Below are 17,835 nucleotides of genomic sequence, written 5' to 3'. Positions count from 1 at the left end.
AAGTTTGTTAGTTTTTGTTTGAGAGTGTTGGTGGGTTTGTGAGCTACTAGGATTCCGAGGGGACTTAGTAGTCTGGCTGTCATTTCTGAAACTTCTTTGATGTATGGTAAGGTGGTTAGGGTTTCTGGCTGTGTTCAGTCTGGTTTGTTCTTGAGGAATCTGCTGACTGTATTTTTTGAGTACCTGTTCTTCTTGAATACGTTGTATAAGTGGTTCTCCTCTGTTTTCCGAAGTTCGTCTGTGCTGCAGTGTGAGGTGGCTTGTTGGAATAGTGTTCTGATACAGCTTTGTTTGTGTGTGTTGGGATGGTTGCTGGTGTAGTTAAGTATTGGGTCAGTGTTTGTCGGTTTTCTGTATACGCAGGTTTGTAGTTCTCCGTTGTCTGTTCTTTCGACTGTGACGTCCAGGAATGTGAGTTTGTTGTCGGTTTCTTCCTCTTTGGTGAAGTTTATGCCTGTGAGGGTGTGGTTGATGATGTTAGATGTCTCTTCAATCTTGTTTCGTTTTGTGATGACAAAGGTGTCATCTATGTGGCGAACCCAGATTTTTGGTTTGATGATTGGTCGGGCTGTTTGTTCTCGTCTTTGCATTACCGCTTCTGCTACGAACCCAGATAGCGGAGATCCCATGGGTGTGCCGTTTGTAGATTATGTTGTTTGTAGATTATGTTGTTGAAGGTGAAGTGGGTGGTGAGGCACAGGTCCACCAGCTTCATGATGTTTTCGTTGGTAATGTGATTGATGATGGTTGGGGTGTGTGTGATGGTCTCTTCTAAAAGTGTGAAAAGTGTTTCCTTTGCCAAGTCGATGTTGATGGAGGTGAACAGTGCTGTTACGTCGAATGAGATTATTGTTTCGTCTTCCTCTATTTTGGTGTTTTTGATTATTTTTAGGAATTCCTGATGGAGTGGATGGAGTGCTGTGACTCTTCTACTAGATATTTCAGTCTTGCGTGTAGTTCTGCAAGTTGGTGTACCTGGTAATGAGACTATGGGTCTGAGGGGGGCTCCTGGTTTATGGATTTTTGGTAGTCTGTAGAATCCTGGGATGTTGGTCCCGTCTGGTTTCGTTTTTTTTGGAATTCTGTCTTCTTTAATTGTCCGGAATTATGTAATTTTCTTAGGAGATATGTAATCTTGTTTCCGAGTTGTGTGGTCGGGTCTAGCGCCACCTGTTGATAGGTGTTGGTGTCTGCGAGTAGTGCATTGTCTTTCTCTATGTAGTCCCTTCTTTCCGGATGACTGTGAGCCGACCCTTGTCTGCAAGTAATATAACGACGTTTTTGTCTTTTTGAGGTTTTCTAGGGCTTTCTTTTCTTGTGTGTTCAGTTTGTTTCCTTCCCTCTTTCGCTCAGAGTAGGTGCAACTGTCTGTCTGATCGTTTGCTGTGTTTCTTCCATGAGTTTGTTGTCCTTCAATGTGGTTTCTAATGCCGCGAGGAAATCCTTCTTGTCAGCGTCTCGGTAATTGAAATTTAGTCCTTTTACTCGTACCGCTTTTTCTGTGTCTGGTAGGGTCCGGTCTGATAAGTTCTTTATCCATGCCCCTGTGTTATCGGTTTTGTCTTTGTGAGTTTGTCAAGTTTTTTCTTAAGGTCCCGATTTTTCTTTTTCTGTGTTTGTCGTTGTTTGGTGTTTATGGCTCGTTCAACCGTGTCTGCCCATTCTTGAATTGTTGCTTGTTGGAATAACGGTTTTTGGTGCGCAAATTTCCCGTTTGTATTTTTGGAGTCTGTGGTGGGCGTCATTGACTAGTTCTCGGAACACCAACTTACAGACTGGCCAAAGAACTACACGCAAGACTGAAATATCTAGTAGAAGAGTCACAGCACTCCATCCACTCCACCCAGTAATTCCTAAAAATAATCAAAAACACCAAAATAGAGGAAGACGAAACAATGATCTCATTTGACGTAACAGCACTGTTCACCTCCATCAACATCGACTTGGCAAAGGAAACACTTACCACACTTTTCGAAGAGACCATCACACACCCCCCAACCACCATCAATCACATTACCAAAGAAAACATGATGAAGCTGGTGGATCTGTGCCTCACCACTCACTTTACCTTCAAGAACATAATCTACAAACGGTACACCCATGGGATCTCCGCTATCAGGATTCACAGCAGAAGAGGTAATGCAAAGACTCCAACAAGCAGCCCTACCAAACATCAAACCAAAAATATGAGTCCGCTAAGTAGATGTCACCTTTGTCATCACAAAACGAAACAAGATAGAAGAGACATTTAACATCACAAGCATGAAGTTCACCAAGGAGGAAGAAAATGACAACAAACTCACATTCCTGGACGTCACAGTCGAAAGAACAGACAAAGGAGAACTACAAACCTGCGTATACAGAAAACCGACAAACACTGACCAAATACTTAACTACACCAGCAACCATCCCAACACACACAAACAAAGCTGTATCAGAACACTATTCCAACGAGCCACCTCACACTGCAGCACAGACGAACTTCAGAAAACGGAGGAGAACCACTTATACAATGTATTCAAGAAGAACAGATACTCAAAAAATACAGTCAGCAGATTCCTCAAGAACAAACTACGACAAGCAGACCAAACACAGCCAGAAACCCTAACCACCTTACCATACATCAAAGAAGTTTCAGAAATGACAGCCAGACTACTAAGTCCCCTCGGAATCCTAGTAGCACACAAACCCACCAACACTCTCAAACAAAAACTAACAAACTTAAAAGACCCAGTACAACCCATGGACAAAACTAACGTCGTCTACAAAATTCCATTGCAAGGACTGCCACAAACACTACGTAGGACAAACAGGAAGAAAGTTAGCCACCAGGATACATGAACACCAGCTAGTCACAAAAAGGCAATATTCCAACAGTCCTAACCAATGCCCTGTACAGCTGCAACATGACCTCCCAACTCCTGTACTCAATACTCTGACCAATAAAGGAAAGCAAACCAAATGCCTTCTTCACTATCCTATCTACCTGCGACTCCACTTTTAAGGAGGTATGAACCTGCACTCCAAGGTCTCTTTGTTCAGCAACACTCCCTTGGACCTTACCATTAAGTGTATAAGTCCTGCTAAGATTTACTTTCCCAAAATGCAGCACCTCGCATTTATCTGATTTAAACTCCATCTGTCACTTCTCAGCCCATTGGCCCATCTGGTCCAAATCCTGTTGTAATCTGCAGTAACCCTCTTCACTTTCCACTATACCTCCAATTTTGGTTTTTCTTACTATTAAAGAAGCATTCCGTACATAGAAGTCATTTACTTTTCATTTTTCTATATTGTATTTTATTTTCATGTTTTAACCAACACGCATATCATCTCAAAGCGACTTTACATCTTCCTCAAAGCAGAAACTCCCACATCATTTTGAGCCATCAGTTTTTGGGGAGTAGTGTATTTAAACCATAATATATATTATTCATTATTTTTTGTGTACTTTTTCTCATAATAGCTGAAAATTCTTTAACTGTTAAATTTATAATTATATCCTACGCTTTTTTTTGTTTTATGTAGCTGACCCTTAATCCATATCAACATATTACATTCAAACCAAGTCTGCTACGCTGCACTTCTCGAAAACAAATAAGTCTATTCCATTCGCTGGCTGTCTTTTATCAACAATGTTATCAAAACCCTCAATAGACATAGACATGTTTGTGAAGCATGATTTCCGATTCACAAATCAATATGGAGGGTGATAAATCAAATGATTCTTTTGCAAATATTCTTTGATCACACGCTTTATAACAGATTCGAATATTTGGATAATAGCTGACATAGTGGCAACAAGTTGGTGATTTTTTTCTCTTTATAAAAGTTCTGAAGAAAAATCACACTGGCATTGTAAAGTTAATCATGCTTCTCTGAGAATATTCTGTCAGATGTGTTGAGTTCCTCTAGCAAATTTTGTTGTTATCTCAGATTTCCAGTGTCCACAATATTATGCTTAATTTCACAAATACCATGCACTGGTTAATAGCTTAATCCCAATCCCTCCCCCAACCCAAACCCACGTGCATTTTATGACAGTCTGGACACACTTTGAATAATATGGTTTTGACACTTGTATTCTTCCCTGTTGATGGTTTATGCATTCACGTATGGAGTGCACCATTAACACTGAAAAGTTTTAAACGGTTGTGTTTTGAGTGTGTGTGACTTTCATCAGAAGACTGACATTTCTGTGTTAATTATTAATGTTCAAATGGTCTTTGTTGTCAATTTCAGATACATTTAAAAAATGAAGAAACAGTGCTTATGAGAGTAAACGGGTACTTTTTATTACCTAGTCTTCTTCTGTTACAGACATTATTCTTTCACATTCAGTGAGCAAAAGTCATTGATTTTTGCTTTAATCCAGTTGATGTACATTCGAACTAAATATAAAATTCTTGGACTTGGAACAGTTGAACCTATTGCTATTGCTCTCAGTCGATTTGTTTATTCCTTCTTGGAAGCATTACTGTAACAACATATTTGATCATTAACTTCAACTGTTCTCTGAACATGGACTGAGTCACAACATATATAAAAGCATTAGTACAGCAGTTCAACTCCAATAACATTACTCCAACTTCCTCAAAGATATATAATGAACTAACATAATTTTTGGGATTTATGCCTGAAACATTACGATATATGAAGTTTAAAACATATAAAAGCCACAGAATAATAAAGCTGCCAGATATGCTGAAGAGTAAAATCACAGACTTCCTCCTGCTTTCCATCTCTGGGTCATTGGGATGTTGTCCCTTAGTCTGACATTTTAGCTGTTTACGTGCACGACTAGCCATTAGTATATGTCTCACAGTCAGAGTATTGAGGAATAAAATTAAACTGTATGGAATCAATGGGGTTAGAATTGTCTCAAACCAATTAAACCCTATCCATGCAGGATCAGTGTAATAGCTTAGTTTTTCTTTACAATACCAGGGAACATTATCAATGATCTCTCCAGGTTCAAACCTAAAGTACAAGGTGATGTCTTTTAAACAGAGCAGAACACATGTTGTTGACATTATCACAACTGCCGTTTTCTGAGTACAATATTTTTGTCTCAATTTCTGGCAACAAATAGCCACAAATCGATCACATGAGAAAGTGACTGTGAACCATACAGAACAGTCAGTTGCTGCATAAAGCAGGACAGTAATAACACTACAAACAGGGGTGATTTCTAAGAAGGATCGAGGGCAAAAATAAAAACTGATTCGAAACAGTATGACTTCAAAGATGATGACCAGCGTATCTGCCACGGCCATGACCACCAGGTAGCAAGTGGTGCAGCTAGAGAGGCCACACTTTCCCCGTATCATAATCAGAATTACCAAAACATTAACTGTGGAAGAAAAAAAAAGACCATAAGTCAGTGAGAAAACATTCTCTTTCTGTTTTTCTTTTGAAGGTTCAGGTCAGAGGAGAGTGCAAACTCCACACAGTCAGTCGCCTGAGGCGGAAATTGAACCCGTGTCTCTAGTGCTGTGAGGCAGCAATGCTAGCCACTGTGCCACCGTGCCGCCCACGGTGCTCGGGTGCTCGTTGTTGTTGTGGTTCTGTTCGCAGAGAATTAATTGCTTGTTGTCTGCGTGTGTGGCTACTAAGGATAGCTGGTCGTGTCGTTTCGTGGCTAGTTGATGTTCATGTATGCGGATTGTTAGCTGTCTTCCTGTTTGTCCTATATAGTGTTTTGTGCAGTCCTTGCATGGTATTTTGTACACTACATTAGTTTTGCTCATGTTGGGTATTGGGTCCTTCACACACACAGACCAAGTCCTAAACTATGAAAGTAACCACCCCAACACACACAAACGATGCTGCATCAGGACACTATTCAAAAGGGCCACAACACACTGCAGTACACCAGAACTGCAAAAAGAAGAAGAGGAACACCTATACAAGGTATTCGCCAAAAACGGATACCCGCGCAACTTCATCAACAGATGCCTAAGAGAAAGACCACGGAACGAGGACATGCCACAACCAAAAGGACTAGCCACACTACCATAGACCAGGAGCATGCCAGAACTGACAGCCAGACTACTGCGACCCCTAGGACTCATAACGGCACACAAACCAACAGCCACGCTCAGACAACAACTCACCAGAACGAAGGACCCAATAACCAACATGAGCAAAACTAAAGTAGTGTACAAAATACCATGCAAGGACTGCACAAAACACAATATAGGACAAACAGGAAGACATCTAACAATCCGCATACATGAACATCAACTAGCCACGAAACGACACGACCAGCTATCCTTAGTAGCCACACACGCAGACAACAAGCAACATGAATTCGACTGGGACAACACTACTATCATAACGCAAGCCAGACAGAGAACAGCCAGGGAATTCCTAGAGGCATGACATTCATCCACAAACTCCATCAACAAACACATCGACCTGGACCCAATATACCAACCACTACAGCGGACAGCTGAAACTGACAACCGGAAGCGGCAGGGACAGACCACTATAAACACCGGAGGAAACATCAAAGAAGCGCTTCGCAGGAGGCTCCCAAGCACTGATGATGTCGCCTAGCCAGGGGACGAAACGTTTGCAACAAAAACTTCCAGCTCGGCGAACAGAACCATAAATGATCAAATGGTAGAATTGCAGATCTAGATACTATTAAGATTCTACTTAATTGCTTGCTTCCTTGAAGTAACATGGTGATTTTATAACACGTCTATTCTCCACTATTCTTATCACAACAACTGAAGAGTAACAATTTCAAAATCTACTCTATAACCTATTTTTTTTTCCGATTGGTCTTTGTGCAAAAGCACATTTGTTAGTCTGGAAACAATTTATAGCCTTCCTTAAAATTTTGTTACAGTTTTTGTGACTCACAATGAGGCGTCCTGTATATTAAAGACGTCACATTCAAACAAAAAGTGTACGTAACATGGTACTGTGAAGGAATCTGAATCATTTTTAGAGCTTCATAACCGAATTCTGTATCAGAGTTTTTGTATTAAATTCATATGGAACATTGTTTACACTGCAAGTAGAACAGAACTGGGGCTTATAATTGTCTGAGAAGAAGGAACAGATTTGCTATCCTTTATTTTAACAAGTCTGAGGGAAAACCTTACAGTGATCTGAAAAAAAGGTTTGGATTTTATATGTTCGCTGGAACTTCTGCAAGTTGCCTTATATAAACTTAGAAATTATTTAGAATATACCCTAATTAATATATGCAAAACAGTAATACAATTCTTGATTTAAAAAGAAGAGCTAACATATATCAAACAATTAATTACACACATGTTGCAGTTCAACACTTAAATATACAAAGAGCAATATCTCATATCTGACATTTGCCTCTGATGTCTGTTTCAGATGCACATACTCCTTTAGAAAGAGAAATGACTCGATGCTTTAGTAATTTGTAAGTTGCAATTTTTTTTTTCCTTTTCAGTATAGGTAATAGCATTAAACAACAGAGGCAATTGAGGACATTTAACACAATGCAATCATTAATTGTGCACCTGATCATGATCATCGTTCGTGCAGAATTTAATATTGTTAGTCAAAATAAAAGAAAGAAGAAACAACACACTGTCACAGATTGAGACATGTCATACTTTACAGCCACTTACCAGGAACACCAGTAAGAGTAAGAATCATATAGTATACTTTCCTAATGCTGTGAAATAGTTCCATATGCGGCAGCTATGCTTCCTAAATTTAATTCTTAAATGATACCTAGTTGAGCCTTTACTCGTGAATGGCAATATGCCCATAGAGACCTTGATGTTACAAAGATTTTTGTTTGTGCTCTTTTGAAAACAAAAAGCCACCAACAAACAAATGATGCCAGTTGTTTTTTTCTTCAATGTTTTGCGAGACAGCATATGTCACTTTGGGATTAATTTATGAAAACCAAGAGATTGAAGAAACTTGATTCCCTTAATAGATGAACAAAAACATGGAGTTTGCCTTCTCTCAATAACAGTGTCAATTCTTCAAACGCTATCAGGTCCACCTCTGGATCTGTATGTGGCCACATATTAAGTTCAATATTTGAACTGTTAGCTCCATGGGCCCCTGGACAGGCGATGGCCTAGTGGTGTTATAGCTGGCCTGTTAATCGAGGGACCCAGTTAATGCTGTGGTGGACCTTTGTTCGAACCCGACTACGGCACACGTGGAAGTTTAATTCAATAAATATCTAGAATTATGAATCCAACAATGACCATAAATCCATTGTTGAATGTCGTAAAAACCCACCTGGTCCACTAATGCCCTTTCGGCATTACATGTGACTCCAGACTGATAGCAATGTGATTGATTCTTAACTGCCCTCTGGGGAATTAGTGCTTGGCAATAAATGCAACTTAGCCAGCGACACCCACATCCCTTAAATGAATAAAGAAAAGAAAATTTTCTCCAAAGACCACTTTAGGTGTTGAAATCACGTTAAATAATTCAACAGGGTGTTCCCTTTAACACCTTCTCAATTCAATCTAGCTTGGTAAACTAATAAATGCCTAAAATGTACAGAACGTTCATTATAGTACAGTCTCCCTCCAAGAGAAAGAAAAAGCTAAAAAAAAAGAAAAAAGAAGAATACCCAGTGAATCCTCAACATTTGACTAGTTGTTGCACTCAAAACATCAATGTATTTGATCTAGCATGGACTTTGATAGTTTAGTACCCAACAATGCTATTGTTGCTGAGTATTAAGATGAGATTCACTCTTTCTGGGGGTGGTGCTTACATTGGGGACAAAAAGTTAAATTTCGTTGCCACAGATCAAATCTTAATTCTGTGCTGATCTCACAGAATTGCGACCGTGTGGATCAGGCTATTCGGACCATCAGATCTGCATGACCCTCTGCACAGCATCTCAACCAGACCTGCCCGATCCCCATAACCCTACATTTCACTGGCTAACTGAACTAAGCTGCACACCTGGACAGTATAGGCAGTTTAGCATGGCCAATCCACCTAAGCTGCACATCACTGAACTGTGAGGGGAAGCCACATCACTCAGAGGAAACTCCCACAGGTACAGGCATCAATGTGAAAACTCTACATAGAGTCTCTGCAAGTTGGAATTAAACATTGGTCCCTGGCGCTGTGAGGCAGCAGTGCTAACCAAACAGCCACACTGCTTGTTGGAGTCACTAAGCATGGATTGCAACATATCCGATAAAGCACAATTCATGCTATGCAAATATGAGTGAGACTCAGGATTTTTGATGATGTGCTAGATGGAAATTTATTGTTGAAACATGCACCCTTTGATTGGTCATTGGAAATGCTCTTTACTGTGGTTGTAGTATTTTTTTGTCTGAGGCTGAAAGGTATGCATTTGAAAACCACAATTTATTCAATGGAAAAATTGGTGACACTCACCAACACTACCGTTGACTGGAATTTTTGCATGGCTTCTCAATACTTTCCAGTCAAATAGTCCACAGAAGACAAAAATAGTCATTTCAGCTCATCTCTTTACCATCGTTTGAACTAAGCCAATGAAGAGCTGAATGGCATTGGCTGAAAGAGGTTATTCCTGAATGAGCGTTCCTTCTCAATTTAGAGACACAGATTGAAGAAAAAAAAAACACCATTCATGATATACACATTGTGAAGGTGGGAGTTCTTGTCGAACATGAGATTGCAATAGTTAATATTACAAATATTGTAAACGTCAAATGCAAATGAAAGACATACATTATGGTTGCATTCTTGTGAAACCCTGCATTATAGAAAAGTCGTGCTTCAGAAACAGCGCTTAAAGTGTTGGAGATGTAATTGCATTGCAGTCAACAGATACTTTAAATGTTCACACTTTAGAAACAGTGTCCCCAATTCATCAATCGCATTATAGCTACTTAACGTTAAGGAAACGTGTTACAGCAGAACAGCCTGTTCATTGTTGCCAAAAACAGAAATTACTGCCCAAACTCAGCAGATCTGGCAACACCGGTTGAGAAAGCAAATTTAACATTTTGAGACCAGTGACTGCTCATCATAACTGATGAAAGCTGGACAAAAAAAAGTGATTTTTGTGCAGAGTAAAAGTTTGGAAGATAAAGCATGGTTTAAAGGTGAGCACAAAAGTGGATATTGAGTCCAGCGAGAAAGAGATTTGAAAGGGCCAGCAAAGGGACAAGGTTATTGATAGTAAGGGTCAGAACAGAAATGAAACTGAATAAGTGATTCTGAGTGCTGAGAAAATGGGGTAGAATCTGTAGACAGTGCTGAAAGCAATTCGTGTTATAACTTAGATAAATGTGTGGTGTGGAACGAAAATGCCATAGAAGAATGGAATCAGGCTCTAACGACATTAAATGTGATGTTGAAATGATATGTTTTTCTTCACACTTGCATTGAGATTCATTGGAACACTGCAGAAGCAGAAATGTTGACCAGTGATATGTTGAAATGAGAGGTATCTGGAGCTCGGGATCATATTATGGATAGAATTTGCATTTCTGCAAAGTGGTCGCCAGTCTGCTTTGCATCCCATTGTTTTACAGGAGACAACACTCAACAGCGAATACAGACGACTACATTGAGTGAAGCACAGGTAAATTACTGTGCCATCTTGAAGGTGCGTCTGGAAATATGTCTGGAACGGAGGTAAACGGGCAGCTGCTGAATTTTCTGCTGTTACTTGGTTTCGCTGGGAAGTGTTGGACCAGCAGGAGGAGTGGTCCTGCAAGGAACCGAGCCTGTACAATACTGAAAAGAGAGCGTACAGTACAATGTTTATGGTCGTGTCATTCCGCTGGAAGTGAAGAAAATGTAGCTCACAATCTTTTGGATGTGGAGGCTGGTTGGATAGCAAGTAGGAACTGAGGAATTGCATTGTTATTGCTCGGGAGAGGAAGGAGTGAAGTTCGAAGTTGAAAGAGATGGGTTGGCCACGAGTAATGTTAATTTCAACTATGATAGCAGGTAATCTTCAGTTTAGAGAAAATGTGGATACTTCTGAGGCCCCCCTCCCCTCTGTGGAAGGTAGCATCATCTGAACAGATGTGATGGAAACAGAGAAATTGGGAGAAAGGGTTGTCTGCTTAGATTGAGCTGTAATGAACTCAGCATCCCATCTTGTCCTCTGGGAGGATTGGATTGCAAGCAGTTTCCATTGTTTCTAATCCAACTTTATACAAATATTTCATTCCCCACAATCGAATACACTTAGTAAAACAAAGATAGCAAACTCTCCTTATTGCTCTAGGCTGAAATGTGTCCCCATTTATCTTATACCTTATCTTACAACAAAGAAGTTGTACTCTTCAACCCGATTCGGTATCTCGAGTTTCACAGGAATGAGGAAGAATAGGTGTCACTACAGTTAATTCAGTCAACATTTTTTTTTTGTTGATACCTCTCATCCTCTATTATTTTTGTGAGACAGTGACTTAGTGCTGAGCTGATTATGACAATTCCATTTTCCAGAATGGTGTCAGTTCAGCTCCTTCCCTCATCAAATGGAAGAGAGTTTTACCGCTGCCAGCATGACACAAAGTTTTCCCTTCTTTAAAAGTGATACAGAAATAATTGTCTCACCCCAAGCCTCATCTCTGAACAAATCATGTTGAAGCATTTTTAAATTAAATGAATGTGCGAGAATCTCAACAAATAAAACTTAAAGTTAAAAAGGGCAACAAGAACTACATTCACTGAAAGCACCATGGAAATGTACGAATGGAAGTAACTGAACAAAGTTTGTGCACGTCAGGACCTCATTAATTTTATATGAATTGTGTAAAATTATGAAACTGAGCAATGATTCCGTGATACATTTATACTTCTTTTAATGAAGCTTCGTGAGCCCAACCTCCTCTTCTGATATTTTTTGACTTGGTTAGAAAGTGACATGCTCTTCATGCTACTAAACTATCAATCCAGTGATCCAGGTCAACGTTCTGGAGACAGGAGGCTGATCTGTCAGCACTGTAAGTAACGGAGTTTGAATTCAGTAAGAAGTTAGAAGAGTAGCATCTTTGACTATTTTGCCTTCCCACCCGATTTATCAATCACTGTCAGGGAATTTGAACGCGACTTCATTGATTTCTTCTGGTCCCTATAAACATTGGTTGCCATTTGAGCAATTAAAAAAAAGGAAATATGCCCACATCCTAGATCAGAGTAAAGAAACGGCTCAACAGAGCCCTGATTAATATCAGACATCACAACTTTATTGCATCTGGTTCGAATTGCCCGTGAGCATTATTCATCATGAATGTCTAATTAATAGATAACATGACACAATGGATATCTTAATTTTTTTGTTTTATGAATGTCATTCTGATCAATCAGTACAATTTGTTCAAAATCTCGGCTTGCTGCTGTCTTTATTTTGCTTCAGCAATATTTTTGTACTGACAGAAGAGAAGTCGCTTGAACGTATTTTTGAATGTGGCATTGCATAGTGCATAGCAAGCTGGATTGATTGTACTGTTGATATAAATAATCCAGTATCCAAAATTCCAAATGGCCTGTGTGATGCATGCTGGATAGAAGGTAGAAATGATCATCATAACAATGTATGGAGTCCACGTGATGATATAAGCCAGAATAATTGCCAGTATGGTCCTGGTTACCGTTTTGTGTCGGTTTACAGCTACCTTGTTCATCCAGGCCATCTTGGTCATTTTAATGATCTCATAATTTGGTCGGACCTCTCTGTTAACAGCGTCCATGTTGTTATTATCAGTTGCGAGTCCTACCATAGTGCCAGTACAGCTACGAATTTTAGTGTTGCTGACTATCTTCATGGAAGCGAGTTTGGCGGGGTTTATCACTACCTGGCTTTGTGTAGTGGTGTACTTTGCACTGTCATGGATTGCCTCTTCCTTCTTCTGATTTGGTGGTGAAAAACCGAGAGAATTTGTCTCAGTGAAGACTTTCTCCCTTTCTCCCTGTCCATATTTGTCAATTGTAATTCCAGAAGTTATTTTGATGTTTTGTGATTTCACATCGAGTAACTGTTTGGACACATTTGATGTTTTGTTAGTACTTGTTTTTTCGATATACGCCTTCCATAGATTGGGAGAACTGAAGCCTTTGTTTGGCACAGATTCCTTTTTAGCTCGTTTAATTCGACTTTTGCTGGCACAAGATATGCGCCCATAAAAAGTCACCATGATTGTCACAGGGAGATAGAAGAAAGCTATCACAATGTCTAAAGTGATGGCTGGATTTGAGAAGAGTTGTGGATAACACTCATCCACAGGAATGGTCCGCGCTCGGACAATGAACTGCCAGAAAAGAATGCCAGGTACCCATAGGAAAAATGGCACCACCCAAGCAGCTGCAATCATTATCCCTGCAATTTTAGTTGTTCTCCTCAGGGGGTAGCTAAGGGGCTTTGCGACGCAGAAGTAACGGTCAAAACTGATGATGAGAATGTTCATGCCAGATGCATTATTTACAACATAATCTACAACAAGCCATAAATCACAGAAAACCGGACCAAAAGGCCAATATCCAAGTGCAGTAGAAATGGTGAATATATTCATTGTGAATGCGCCAAGAATGAAATCAGCACAGGCTAAACTGAAAATAAAGTAGTTGTTAGTAGTTCGCAAATGACTGTTTGTTTTGATTGAGATAATAACAAGAATGTTTCCAAGAATGGTCATCAAATTTATAGAACCAGTCACAACCACAATGAAGATCACTTCGACTGTTTCATATGAACTTCCTCTTTGAATATCAAACAATTTAGTTAGATTCGTGAGAAATTCATTTGTCTCACTTGAGCGTGACGTCCTTCCACTGTGATGTGTAATTAGCACTGCCAAGTTCAAAATATGGAAAGTAATTATAACATTCAGAACAATGATCAGGGAACAGGTGTCACAAACAGTAAAATATTTAAAAGCTATTGTGAGTTAACTACAGTAAAGTGGATAAGAGTGATGAAGAGATTTAAAAAACAGCTTTTACAAAATTTAACATGTTTGCCTGGAGAGCTGCCGTGTCTATTTGGATTCATCTCACAGGTCACTTATTGCACAGCAAGAAACAGTTGATCGCATGTGCCAAACTGAATAAAGATTTTATGAATCACACGTTAAGCATACGATGGATCATTTTATATTATTGACCCAATAACTCTAGTTAAACAATCCTTGCATTCTAAAAATAAACTTAAGACTAGATTTTTTTTGCCATGTGGATTTGATTGTCTTCAATTTTCAAGGTCATTAAGTTCACAGAAATGCTGAACATCTATGTCTTCCACAAAAACTTTGCAAGAACAAGTATGCTAATGTTAGCCTTCCCTGAAAAAAAAAGACGTCAGGAGAGACGACAAAGTAACAGCACAAAAGTGTCTTAGCGTTTCGTCTATTTAAGTGAAGAGATCAATTTGAGATCAAATCACTTGTTCAGGTTATGCATATTTCAAAACGTATCACTCATATAAACATAATGCGAACATAATCCAGCATCAGATTTACTTTCTTTCCAATCATTATAGCTCGTGCGAATTTCGTGACAACTGTGTGTTAAAAATCCGACAATGTTTTATTATTATGATGTCAAAAATTGAAAATTAAGTGTGTGAAATGGATTGCAAAATTGATAAATGACAATGTCCTTTATCAAATTTTCAGCTTTACTGAATACTAAGTAGCTCACTACAGTCTATTTCGATTTTTGTGAAGAATGCAACATATTGATCAATTCGGGGCATGCTAACCTAATTCTAGGCAATTGAAAGGAACAATGTCTTAAGAAAATATTGAAATTGATTGATAGACAGTGGTGAAAATGAGGCAGGTTTCAGATTCTCCGAAAAAGTCGGTGATGATGAGATGCAAAAAAAAAAGTGGGACATGGGTGAAGATAGTGGTCAGGGGAACGTGATAAAGGGAATGATTATGGGACAACAGGACGGCAAAATCCATTGCAAAGGTGCGTTCCATGATGTAATATACTTTGTAACTATATCAAGTACAATACAGCACAAGACAAAAAACATCGATGTTTGCTGCATTGGAAGAAATCATATCGGAAAAACAAAGTAAGAAAACACCGGTTTTGAAAGAAAGTATGCCGCAGAAGAGCCACATCAGAAAGGTGACCGAATGTTATTGATGCAGTCATTTTTCAAAGTACTTCAGAAGAAAAGTTTCAACAATCCAAAGTTTAGAAGTTAAGTCTTCATCACAAGGAGATTCTGAAGGTTGAAAATTGATCGTGGTCAGTTTCAATCATTCTTAAGTGTACGCAGTCCAGTCGGGTGGCTCATGACAAGTGGAGTACTTTTAGCACCTGCCATTCTTCCACAGGCAACTGATGCACGTTAATTGTAAGACCATTAGTCCACTAGTCTCACACAAAGGCAGGACATAATAGAAATCATACTTACTCGGAATGTGTATTTCGAGAAGTGATCTCAACGGACTTCAGACAAGTAGTTAATTGTGGTTTAACCCTTCAATCAAACCATACTCCTATCTATTGAAATAGTGTGCTGTGAGCATAGATTTTAAAAATTTACCCATACGGATCCTATTTATCAATAATTTGTTGATCCTGTATATATGACGTTCAGAGATGGCATGACTTCACAGTCTTCCTTTGTTTAGCTCATTTATTATCTTGAATTAGGATTAGCTGTCCCACAGTTCTTTTTTTTAAAAAATCAATAGTTAAGCGGGAAAATCTTGATTTACCATGACAGATGTTTCGCAGTTTAACTCATGACATGAAATGACAAAGAATTTTCCAGAAAATAGTAACATTCTCATATCACCTCATTCTGTATTTATTGTGTTATAAGATTGATATTTTCAAGATTGTGTACACTGTATTCCAGGTTCTAATACTTGTTGGAATTAGGCCATGCACATTTCTGAGAATGCTATAACTTGTTTCTTTTTTCCCTGAGAAAAGTAAACTGTATTCACCATTTCAAACTAGTCTACTAATACCTTAGCAATAAAACATTTTCACTGTTGGTTCTAAGGAACAATGAGCAAAATTAGAAAATAATGTTTATATAGTGGACAAAAATTGAACAATTTGTAAGGAGGGTGGATTAGGATCTCAGCTAGGTTTTTATCCATAAAGAAATGACTACTCGAAGCTAGAGTACCTTAGATGGCTGAAAATATTGATGAGAAGATAAAGAACAAAAAAGAGGATATTGTGGACACCAAGATAACAATATCGCAATATTATAGCAAAAATAGTAATAAAATCGGGAAGAGTATCTCAAATACTGGAGAAAGGACGAGGCTAGAATCTCGAAGGTTAAGTGGAAACATGAAGAAAACAAGGAAGGCAGCACCAAGACAAATAGGCAAATGTTCTTCATGCATATTAATAGTAAACAATTCGTGAAAGTTAGATTTAGGCCATCAGCAAAACGCAGGGTAAGGTCTTCACTGAAGCAGTTTCTCAGATAAAAAATACAGGTTAATTCTAGACAATTAGTATGGATTTAAGAGCATAAGAACAGAAGAAATAGGAACTGGAATAGGGCATCTGGCGCCGAGAGCCTGCTCCACCAATAAATAATAGAATGGCTGATCTTTTCATGGACTCAGCTCCATGAACCCATTTGCCCAAAATAACCCTAATTCCTTTACTGTTCAAAAATCTGTCCATCTCTAACACGCATGCACAAAAAAAAAGTAACCTCAACTGCTTCACTGGGCAGGGAATTCCAAATTCACAACTCTTTGGGTGAAGAAGTTCCACCTCAACTCAATCCTAAATCTTCTCCACATTATTTCGAGACAATGCCCTTTAGTCCTACACTGGAAACAATCTCCCTGCTTCTATCTTATCTATTCCCTACGTAATTTTATATGTTTCTATGCGATCCTCCCTCATTCTTCTAAATTCCAATGAGTATAGTCCCAGTTTAATCAACTTCTCCTCATAAGTCGACCGTCTGAACTCCGGAGTCAACCTAATGAATCTCCTGTACACTCCCCTGCAGTGACAATAAATCCTTTCTCAAGTAAGTGGAACAAAACGGTACACAGTACTCCCACTATAGCCTCACCAGTATCCTATACAGCTGAAATATGCACTGCCTATTGTTAAAATAAATCCACAGATCAACGAAAGACAATACTCTATGTACCCTATTAATTACCTGCTGCACCTGTAAACTAACGTTGCGTTCATGTGCAGAGAACATCCAGGATCCTTTGCATAGCAGCATGCAGTAATTTTTTGCTATTGAAATACTCGCCCATTTTGCTGTTATTCCTACTAAAATGGATGACCTCACTTTTTCCAACACTGTGCTCCATCTTCAAGAACTTTGCACCTTGTATCACCTTTGCATAGCATCAGAGGAGGCGATAGGCTAGTGGTATTATCACTGGACTGTTAACCCAGAGATCCAGATACCCTTCTGGGAACCTGTGTGCGAATCTTGCCATGCACAATAGTGGAATTTGGAATATCTGGAATTAAAAATCTAATGATGATCATGAATCCATTGTCGACTGTCAGGAAAAAAAATCTGGTTCTCTAATGTACTTTAGGGAAGTCACCTGCCACATTTAACGGTCTGGCCTCGATGTGACTCCAGGTCTACAGCAATGTGCTTGACTCTTAACTGCCCGCTGGGAAAGGAGGAAGGGGAACTGCATACTGTCAAGCCAGCGACACCCTCATCCCTTGAATGAATAAAAAACTCACCATTTTCCAACTATATCCCTCTACAGACCTTCTGTGTCATCTGCACACTTTGCTCTCCCACTCTTCGAGACATCTGCAAATATTGATGCACTACACTTGCTCCCCAAGTTTGAATTACTAATGTAAATTTTAAACTATTGTGGTCCCATCACTGAGCCCTGAGGCATACGACTGATT

General features: G+C 39.1%; 2 protein-coding genes and 1 pseudogene across 2 annotated transcripts; 1 reads left to right on the top strand and 2 right to left on the bottom strand.

Moving 5' to 3' along the window:
• Positions 1-4,442: 4,442 nt before the first annotated feature.
• Positions 4,443-7,689, bottom strand: LOC148140655 (putative G protein-coupled receptor 139). The gene is made up of 2 exons (XM_087979093.1): positions 7,626-7,689; positions 4,443-5,353 (listed from the first exon to the last, which is right to left on the bottom strand). The coding sequence occupies exons 1-2, from the start codon at positions 7,687-7,689 to the stop codon at positions 4,443-4,445; spliced, it is 975 nt and encodes a 324-aa protein (XP_087835219.1).
• Positions 7,690-12,338: 4,649 nt separating this feature from the next.
• On the bottom strand, positions 12,339-14,686 carry LOC148140654 (muscarinic acetylcholine receptor M2-like). Its single transcript, XM_087978983.1, has 2 exons — positions 14,632-14,686; positions 12,339-13,783 (listed from the first exon to the last, which is right to left on the bottom strand). Exons 1-2 carry the CDS (start codon positions 14,684-14,686, stop codon positions 12,339-12,341), a joined length of 1,500 nt encoding a protein of 499 aa, XP_087835109.1.
• Positions 14,687-14,828: 142 nt separating this feature from the next.
• Positions 14,829-17,835, top strand: part of LOC148140653 (putative G protein-coupled receptor 139) — a 46,695-nt pseudogene continuing 43,688 nt past the window's right edge.

Source organism: Chiloscyllium plagiosum, unplaced genomic scaffold (assembly GCF_037043375.1).
Source record: "Chiloscyllium plagiosum isolate Xiang-an unplaced genomic scaffold, Cpla_swu_hap1 HiC_scaffold_35, whole genome shotgun sequence".
In the NCBI taxonomy this organism is placed as follows: domain Eukaryota; kingdom Metazoa; phylum Chordata; class Chondrichthyes; order Orectolobiformes; family Hemiscylliidae; genus Chiloscyllium; species Chiloscyllium plagiosum.
The sequence above is the reverse complement of the archived record's forward strand: the minus strand, read 5'-3'. Positions and strand labels throughout refer to the sequence as shown.